At 40.8% G+C, this 10,025-nt stretch overlaps 1 protein-coding gene across 1 annotated transcript; it reads left to right on the top strand.

Annotated features, from left to right (window-relative positions):
• Positions 1 to 1,316: 1,316 nt before the first annotated feature.
• Positions 1,317 to 7,497, top strand: atad1a (ATPase family AAA domain containing 1a). The gene is made up of 10 exons (XM_037483379.2): positions 1,317 to 1,428; positions 2,230 to 2,430; positions 2,552 to 2,650; positions 2,748 to 2,868; positions 3,620 to 3,820; positions 3,975 to 4,081; positions 4,291 to 4,380; positions 4,708 to 4,758; positions 4,982 to 5,154; positions 5,795 to 7,497. Exons 2-10 carry the CDS (start codon positions 2,257 to 2,259, stop codon positions 5,922 to 5,924), a joined length of 1,146 nt encoding a protein of 381 aa, XP_037339276.2. The 5' UTR covers positions 1,317 to 1,428; positions 2,230 to 2,256; the 3' UTR covers positions 5,925 to 7,497.
• Positions 7,498 to 10,025: the final 2,528 nt, after the last annotated feature.

Raw genomic sequence — 10,025 nt, 5'->3', positions numbered from 1 at the left:
GTGCCATTTTTCCGTAACACGGGTGCATTTAACTTAGCTGGACGCTTAAAACTCGGTATTGTGCAGTATGGAATTGAGCATCCCATTTGGACCACTAATTGGATTTGCAAACGGAGAGAGGTTTTGGCGGTTTTGTACAGCAGGAAAAATAAAAAGACAATTCTTCTACCACATTGTTCAAAATCCAGTTAATTGTGCTCACAGAGAAGTGCGGTAAAGTGGGCCAACACATATTACGTTTCCATGGACGGTGATATGAATGTTAAAATGAGAGCTGTAATTGTTTTGCATGAGGTGCAGCATTCAGGTTGATGCAATAACTGTGAGTCTTGGGGAAACACTAAAAGGAACATGTGTATTCATTAAATCCCTTTTAGTAACTGTTTTTATACGTATACACTTCACAGCATTGTTCTTGTTTAAATCACACATGACATCCTGAAGCAGAGACTACTCAGAAAAAAAGCTGTTACAGCATTTTCTAAATCAGCATACAATCTTTGACAATTAACAAACCCTTTGGACCAATTGTGATGAATTGCTTCTAGTAGAGGCCCATTTGTTACAGTTTTATCTTTGAGGCTGCTGTTAAGAAGAGTGAATCATCCAGCATCAATCAGCACTTGAAATTAGTGGAAAACAAACAGATAAGGCCTTCAGATTGTGCTAGACTGGGGTACATTGGAATGAAGCCAATGAAATGCTTGGGTTTTTGGTGTCCAATGGCAGTTTTATCTTTATATCTTATTTATATATGTTCATCCCCAGCAAAATATTCTGCTCCAAGACATATTGTAAAAACATGCTATTTGCTTGATGTGAAAAGAAAATAAAGAAATGAAACATTCAAAAGTTTCAATTGAATTCATCCATCCATCCATCTTTAAAGCAGCATATCCTTCATACAGCGTCGTGGGGGGATGGAGTCAAATCCCACCTATCATCGGGGCAAGAGACGAAGTACACCCTGGATGGGTCCTAAGTCAATCACAGGGCTAACACAAAGACAAACAACCATTCACACTCACATCCACACACCTACGGGCAATTCTGGAATACCAATTATTACATGAATAAATATATCCCTAATACATTTCACATATTAAATCGGACTTTCGAATGTGCCTCAAAAGATATACTGCAACACAAAAAAACGTGTTGCAGGGACAAACAACTGCTCATTATTTTATTTTTTTTCCTTCTTCCTACTTGATCACGCTTTACTCATGTGGATGCTGTCCATGGTCCTGATATGTCTAGTATTTGTGTGCAAACACCGCCATCCAGTGGCTGACTAGAAATATTTCTACAGATGGTCGAGAACTAACCCCGGAACTAAAGGGCTTGTTCCACCCGAGGCGCAAAACATGGTGCACCTTCATTGCCAGCGTTGAACATCCAGCACTTTGCTGATTCTCCTCGTCTCTAGTAAGTGTCACTTTTTTATTATATTACCTTTTGCTTGACACCCTTCAGATTTGGTGTTTTATTCAGCCCTTCGGTGTATCAACATTTTACATTGCTGGGGCGGCGCGTTTATGCCTGCTGCCTTACATCTTCTCTTCCGTTAGCATTAGCCCTAACGTTAGCATGCTACGAGACTCTATTTGACGTAACGTTAACGTTGTTCATATTTTTTCGTTCTTGTTCGTAAACCATGGATGCGTTATGCCTGTATGAAGCGACACTTTATTGATAGGTAGGTGTCCTTCTCAGTCAGCATAGTAGTTATAGTTAGACACTGTTATAAAATTACAGGAGGATTAATTAATTAATTTAGCGTAAGTTTTAGGATGAGAGGACTGTTATTCTACGCCAAAGAGTACGTTAATTCTCTAAAGGTGCTGCACACAATGTAAGGTGTCCTACCTCTAAAACATGTTTAAAGATCTATTGTTTATCCCCCTCTTCGGTTGGGCTTAATGTTTCCTCTTACCCAACCAGTACACTAATGTAAACTTTTGTTTACATTTGTTTTGTTTGTTTTGAATGTCAGCCGGAAGCAATCGGTGGAGTTAAAATCATCTTTGGTTTTATTTAATTACAATATCATGAGAGTAATGTATGGCAAAGCAACATACAATTGTGTCTATATAGTGAGTATAGGTCACACCACCCGGTGGAGCATAGCTATGCTTCTTCCAGACTAGATTTCCATTCAAAATGTAATGTCCATTTCGTTCCACTTGTTTCAATTTTTGTCATTCTTCTCCCTGCGGTTTCATCCAGCCGATGGACTGACACCAGCCAGTGGAGATGCTGCTGAAAGACCTTCCACGAGAGGCCCTGTTGCGGCCGCTGTCCAGGAACGAGGTGGTGGGCATGGTGTTGAGGCTGACCGTCTTTGGTGCGGCGACATACTACAGCATCAAATGGGTCTTAGACGCTATGGACCCAACCTCCAAACAAAAAAGCCAAGCCAAAAAAAGGGTACACAGAACACAAGCCCATAACTTAAGCAGGCTGTCTAAAGATGTTTTAGATATTCTCCACGTTGTCTTCTTTCAGTGTAGCAGTGTAACATTCTGTGTTGTGCGTCTCCTCCCTACAGGCAGAACAACTAATGAAGAGGATTGGTGTTGAGGGAGTCAAACTAACAGAGTATGAGATGAACATTGCATCTCAACTCGTTGATCCCCGGACTATGACGGTAACCGCAGAAGTCCAATGACAATTTAGATCATCGGGTGCCATACTATTTTTACTCTTTTTAATTTGCCCCTTCAACCTACTCTACTTTCCCACAGGTGACCTGGAGAGATATAGCAGGTCTGGATGAGGTCGTCAATGAGCTGCAGGACACAGTCATCCTGCCATTTCAGAAAAGACATATTTTAGCTAGATCTAAACTCTTTCAGCCTCCCAAAGGTACCACAGGAGTAATTTAATCAGAACTAAAATTGTCAGATTGCATTCATAATCCTAAAGGTACATGCTAACATTAGATGACTTGATAACATGAGCTTCATACTATTGTAATGTGTGATGTACTAATGGAGTCAAAACTACACTTGGACTTCTCGCATTATTTGATAACTTTTTGTAGTTAATCTGTTTTCAACTTTGTAGGTATTTGAGTTCTGTCAGCGTAATAATTTGAGTTGTAGTGCATCAATTGCAAACCGATTTACACCTTGTTTTTTAAAACTATACCAGAAACCACATTGGTTTGTGCCTTCTCTTTCTAAATATTGTTAGAAAGTCATCTAGTGCTTTATGCCTGCATCTAGAGCTACGTGCCAAAACGCATTAGACAAGATTTGTGCAATTGGCAGCCTGAGAGCAGATGACCTCTTGAAGGAACCGCTTACTTTTTATAGAGTTTTGGCACAAAACTTAATGTAAATATTGAGAATGAGTCAACTTCAAAAAAAGAACTTTCATGGGAATCCATGTTTCATTCTGATTCATCAGCCTATGTTCATATGTTGGTTGACTGCTGCAAGTCGGTCTGTATGTGTGTTCGAGAAGATCAAGTTGATTAAGATACATCCCGCTCTTACCAGTAATAACGAGGCCTTTAGACTGTAAACTCATAACATGTAAATGTAATTCTTTGCTCAGCCAGATTTTTTTTTATGAACACATGAAATGTCATTTTTATATTTTCTCCTTGCAGGTGTTTTATTGTTTGGTCCTCCGGGATGTGGGAAGACCATGATCGCCAAGGCAACGGCTAAAGCCTCTGGATGCAAGTTTATTAACCTTCAGGCCTCCACGCTGACAGACATGTGGTACGGCGAATCACAGAAGCTGACGGCCGCTGTCTTCTCATTGGCAAAAAAAATCCAGCCATGCATCATCTTCATTGATGAGATTGGTACGCTTGATTACTCTATTACTACAGATTTTGGATGAGATAGTTCTTTGACTACTACTTATTTGAGCTGATACAAATATTATGACGGTTTTGATTCAAAGAGTTGAACATTTCGTTCAGAATTTGATTCATCCGAGCTTTTGCCTGTTGTTAGATTCCTTTCTGAGGAACCGTTCCAGCCAGGACCACGAGGCCACGGCCATGATGAAGGCCCAGTTCATGAGCCTGTGGGACGGCTTGGATACGTCCTCAACCACCCAGGTAACACAACCACAAGTCCCCTCTGTATTGTCATAAACCAGAATAAGTCCTATCGGTTTATCCTGGGTAGGGTTTCTCTTGTCCCGTCATTAGAAGTTGTGCCGGACCTTTCATGCAGGACATGTTATCTATTACACACAGCTCTTGTGCTGTGTTAGTAGTTAGTACTGCAGTGTAATGTATCCTTGTTGTTAAACCTATAATTTCAGGTGATGGTAATGGGAGCTACAAATAGGCCACAGGATGTGGATCCGGCCATTTTGCGCAGGATGCCCACCACTTTTCATGTTGGCCTGCCAGTAAGAAACATACACACACACACACTCACACATATATTTATACAGTTATCTGTGTGATGCAAATTGATCTACATTGTTTGTAAAGGTTGTTACATTTGAAATGAAATGAAATGAAAAAAGATTGGCTTCGTTTGTAACATCAGCAGATGAGTATTTCTATGCTTTAGCAGAATATATATAAATTCATGCTCTGGTTATGTATAACATGTCTTGGCAGTTGATAATAACTTTTATTATTATTTTGTGATTAATTGTTCTGGTACTTTTTTTGTGCATAAGGTGGTACATTGATATGCTTTGAAAGTCAATGTCTTTCTGTCTTTGCAGACCACAAGACAAAGACAAGATATCCTGGGGCTGATTTTAGCAGGAGAAAACGTAAGATTGCATTCATCCTAGACCCGAATAGTCAATAACGGAAATTATTTTCTTCAATGGCTATTTGTTAAGATCACTTCACACTTGTATTCTCACCGTCTAATGACATTCAAGTACACCACATCACTTATGACTACAGACGAAACCAGTGACAGCTAACAGATTCATTTGACATAATTCTACATAATTGTCTCACGTTGATGTCCCGCTTTTTTCTGCCCAGCTGAGCAATGCCATCAATCTGAAAGAGATCGCAGAGAAGACCGAGGGTTACTCTGGCAGTGACCTCCGGGAGCTTTGCCGCGATGCCGCCATGTACCGAGTACGAGACTATGTCCGCAAGGAGCAAATGAGGCAGATCGCTCAGCAGCTCCAAGACGGCCAGGAGGAAGAAAAGTATGACTCGCATATTCAAACGCATACGAGATATCATGGCAACGGAGTGCGTCATGCCGGTTGTATACATTACCTGCCTTCAACAATGGAGTTCCTTCTTTCTTTCTTTCTTTCTTTCTTTTCAAAGCATCTTATATTTTGTGCAATGCTGAGTATCTGATTAGTCTAACCCAAGCGTCAGACGATGCCGAGCAACTACTGATGCCCTCTCAGGGCAAAGCCCGAGGTGTCAGCCTGTGTTGTTAGCGTGTTCCCGGCCCAGCAGCAGAAGTATTAATACGGAAGAAAATTGATGCCTTTTATAACAAAAATAGGAAGTGTATCAAATAACATGCAGCCATCTTTGTCACCATGTTTGGATCATGGAACATGTTTAAGTGCTGTGACTATACAAGGTAATGATAAATCGTCCAGAGAGGAAAAAACCTTAACTTAATAGGACATTTCGAAAAGGTGATACATCTAAAAAAATATATATATATTTTTTGCTGTGTCTTTGTAAAGTATAATTGTCCATTTAAAAAAAAAAAAAAAAATTCTAAACTTGCTATAATATTGTCTTATTTCCTTAGTATGAAACTGAGACATGTTTTTTTTATTTTTTATTTTTATATCTGATCCCTTGTGTCCTTTGCTCCAGACCGGTGGATGAGGGACGCTTGCGGCCGGTCACCCAGCTGGACCTCCTCTTCGGCCTTGACAAGATGAAGGAATCCAAGCAGGCCACAGCCACCATGTCACCCGTTGTGTCAGAGGTACCCCTGGACTAAACACCAACACTGCACCACAATGGCAAATATTTGGTTGCTCCACCAACATGTCACGGGTGCAGTTGAAATAAAAGTCAGGAATCGCCAATTGCTTTCCTTAAAGTGTGTATATATATCCATGCAGTGTTCTGCTCTGAGCGCGCTCACTTTCAGAACAACCACACGGCAAGTGTACAGTTACAAAACTCTCCGAAAATCTAACGTCTCATACTGGCCACTGACTTACTCTGGGGCCGCTGTGAACGTTTGTTTGGCGGAGGTGACTGCATTCTCCATTCATCTTCATGAATACTTCCGAAGTTACTGCTGCTAACTATTGTTCTACACCAATGTGAGGGTCCATGTGCCAAGCTGGAGGACTCATTGCTCATGAGTCTGGGTTTATGAGTCGGACCAGTAATCCCTTGAGGGTTTGCTGCTTTGTTTTAAATCAATTCACAAAAACAACTCCTTGGCCATTAGTGTTGTCTTCCTAACCTGAACGCTGGTAAGATTATTTTGTTTTCCTGGTGAATGGACTGCAACATTTTGGACAAAAAAGGCGATGTCATCACTATTTCCTTTTCTTCACCATTCTTTGCTTTTTAGACTAAGAGGCATTTCAAGTAATAGGTTCTTGCAGCAAAGAGCTATGCTAATGAATGCAGACAAAAGCAGATACAAAACACATTCGGTAAACGGCCAAGTAGAGAATAGAAAACACTGTTGCGATTACCTGAGCCATGCTTCTTATGGCTTGGATATTATCTGATTTAGACCGCCTCAAACCTCCGCTATTAGCAGATACATATTATAGCAATCGTGCTGTGTGCATGATCGCAAACGTAGAAAAACAAAATGCTGAAATGTAAGTTCCTTGATCGAAACATTGAGTCTTTTGTACTTCATTTTAATTTTTTTTTCACTTAAAACAGTAATAGCTGGTAAATCCTAATTTACAATCTTTCCGGAATATTTCCAAACGGTTGTTTGTGTCGCCAATGTTTTTAATACAATACAATGAACTTTTCATGTCTTGTCCCGCTCATCGATCAATCATGTTTTTTTTCTGTGAACAGCGCGGCTTTAAAAATCAAATCCTCTCAACTAGCTGTCAGTCTGAAGTTGTTGTGTCATGCTGTGCTGACTCCCTCTGTATAAAAAAGTCTCATTATTCACTGCCTGGTCACAGCATGTGTTCGTGGGTCTCATTTCTCCCACGCAGTCTGAGCAGGCCAGGGCACAGCGGCCCTTCACCACGGGCCACGCGGTGGCACTGCAGCCTCACAGTCCTGTAAGGGACTGATAAGTGGACCGCCTAAAATAAGAGCAGTTTGAAAGCTTTGAGGTTATATGATAAAATGTGGACCATTAACTGCCCGGTAGCCGTTAAAGGTCAAAATGTTTCTTCATATTCTCAAGACTGGGTCGCTGCAGCTTACAAGTCAGCTTACGCTTTCTCAATGCAATACGAATATCAAATCAGGTCATTTGATCTATTTTCAGTTTTTGAATTGCTGTTAATGAATTACTTACTGTTGAATATGTGTATGTAAACCATGTACTGTAAAATGTATTTATTAAATTACTCCAAAGAAAATATATATTTATCATTCATCATTTGCTTATTTCAATATTTTTTTTCTTTGTCCTGTTCCGTATTGATTATAATATATATCTTATTATTTCTAAAAATCTATACAGTACGGATTTATTATATTCAAACTTGTACATTCAGAAACTTTCTGACCAAGTGAGTTAAGTGGTTGCTGCATTTGGGATGCTGCAACTTTATTCTCATTCCACATCATCATAAACTGTTTGCAAATTCTGCGGCTGTGCCGTTAGATCCTGTAGCCTTTAGGCGTGCATTAATAAGTCATTGTTGGCCATAACCAAGCACTTATGCTTCCCACGCTGTTGCTGCTCAGGCCAGCTCTGCTGCTGGTGCCGAACAAAAGCCCTGCAGCTCTGAAAAGTCCACTTTTCAGAACTTGCTGACAGCCAAACAGCTTACAATTACGGTTTTTAATGGATGTCTGGAAAATGGCACTGGGGTCATGACATATGAATTACTCACTTATACGGGATACACAAAATTATTCATTTTTACATCCAGACTTTTAGGTTTTTATATGACAGCAGCTAGTTGATAATATCTAATAGATAAGCTGTTCATATTCATGTTAATATCATCTTAGAACCTCCTTGAATACCGTTCCGTGTTTCTAAAAGGGTTGAAAAAAAAGTAACATTTGTTGAGAAAAATATCCGCTTTTTTTTCCAATTATTTTAACCAAACTTTAATAATGGCTTATTGGTTATTGAAAATTGTACAAAATACACCTTATTAAAGAGTGAAACCATTGCTGTATATTCAAGAAGGGTTTGAAAGGATTTATTATTGCATACGCTCTTTGTCCCAATACTTCTGCATTCATACCAAAGAATTCATCAGTATAATTGCTATGATTACAATCCTAATCTATTCAACCTCGGTGGGCGTGCGCATGCAGTGCGTTTTGTGAAGGTGCGGCAGTGGGTGACGCAGACCCAAGAAACATTTCTAAACATGATGCATCGTTGCGTTGTCTCTTCTTTGCACATTGAAACATTGAGCTCACTCAGCAGCGAGTTATGATGACTAAGCAGTATTTAGCACTGAGTTTCTCCAGACAGAAGATCTGGTGAATTGTTGAGGAAGATTTACTTGATGTGGATAAGTGTTGCTTGTTGCTGCCTGCAGTCAGGTGCGACGGTACGGCGATGTTTACAGTTCGGTCTTCAATCAGGCAAAGTCCTCAGGGTTTCCCTCCAATTAAGTTCTGTCAGGAGGCATGACTGCTCTTTGACTGAGGCGCATTGATTGGTTATTCATGAAGCTATCGATACATTATTCATGAACCGGGAGTGAAAGTAAAAGTCTCCATTCCAGCTCTTTTCAACAAGAGGATAGCTGGTGTAGTCAATGAACGTGATGGAAGCGGCGCAGCGGGCTGCTGCTGTTGTTAAAGACTCCCCATCGAGTCGGACGCGGGTAGAGTCCCTTTTTGTCTGTCGGTACAGCAGCTCTCCGTGTCGGTGCGATGTTCTTAACCTTTTTTTTTTTTTTTTTTTTTTCCCCTCCATCAGATAGGAGTGATGGAGAGCGTGTATAATGGCCCCCACTCTGTTACGTGACAGTTGTCTGAAAGCATCGCTGCCATCGGACATCATCGAGCGGGCGCAGAAAGGTCTGCGGCCGCTGTCACTCAGCGGGGTGTCTTGCTTCATAGCTGGAGTAACTCACAGAGCCATAATGCATTCATTCACCACGGGCCGAGCGGATCTACACTTAACTCTCGCAAAGGTCCGTCATGCATCTTCACTTTTGTCCACAATTTGAATTTGAGTCGGTCCCCTTATTTAGGTCTGTATATTACATGATGTCAGGAAACTGAACTTGGTAACAATGTGTCGTTATTACTGCGAATTGCTGTGTGCTGTTGCTTCTAGCCACAGCCTCGCTGGCGATGCTGCCGAACTTTAGGAAAAATGTGTAACGTCACTAATTGGGTTGTGTCCACAAATATCACACAGATATTAGTTTCAACCCAGTGCAGCGACAGGTTTCTGCCATGTGTGATTTCAGTGATGATTTCACCATTAATGGAGTTGTTGGATTCCAGGAAGTGATTGTGCATGACTAAAGTTACTTATGTCACAGGGTTGGTTTTATAATTAATACAATTTTCTTTTTTTAAAAGCTGGGGCAACAAGTACCACTCTCCTGACCTCAGCTTTTTTTCACCCTCCCTCCTTCTTTTCTCTCGCCTCTGATGCTTCACACCTAACTGTGTGATAGAGGGCCAGGTTTGAGAGGAGGCTGCTCCATTAGCAGATGTAATTGGAGTGTCTGATGGCTGCAGCACGCCACATGAAAAGTAATCAAATGTGTGTGGGGCTGTCAGAGCAGGTGTTAGGAGAAGGTACAGCTCTTTTGACTTATTCAAGTTGTCGAGTGTCTCTCTTTGGACAGAGAGCACTCCAAAATCAGAAGCACGGCTCATCTTTTCTAGTAGTTTGTGTTCCAGTGTCGCTCAAGTGTTAATTCTTACACTGCAAACATGGCCTCTGATGTAT

This window comes from Pungitius pungitius, chromosome 5 (genome assembly GCF_949316345.1).
Source record: "Pungitius pungitius chromosome 5, fPunPun2.1, whole genome shotgun sequence".
Taxonomy (NCBI): domain Eukaryota; kingdom Metazoa; phylum Chordata; class Actinopteri; order Perciformes; family Gasterosteidae; genus Pungitius; species Pungitius pungitius.
The sequence above is the reverse complement of the archived record's forward strand: the minus strand, read 5'-3'. Positions and strand labels throughout refer to the sequence as shown.

Excerpts from the sequence above, each read along its gene's own strand:
- atad1a (XM_037483379.2), top strand. The coding sequence starts at position 2,257 with ATGCTGCTGAAAGACCTTCCACGAGAGGCCCTGTTGCGGCCGCTGTCC. Across the intron at positions 2,431-2,551 it reads AAAGCCAAGCCAAAAAAAGG|GCAGAACAACTAATGAAGAG; the intron begins GTACACAGAACA and ends TCCTCCCTACAG. Across the intron at positions 4,759-4,981 it reads TGATTTTAGCAGGAGAAAAC|CTGAGCAATGCCATCAATCT; the intron begins GTAAGATTGCAT and ends TTTTCTGCCCAG.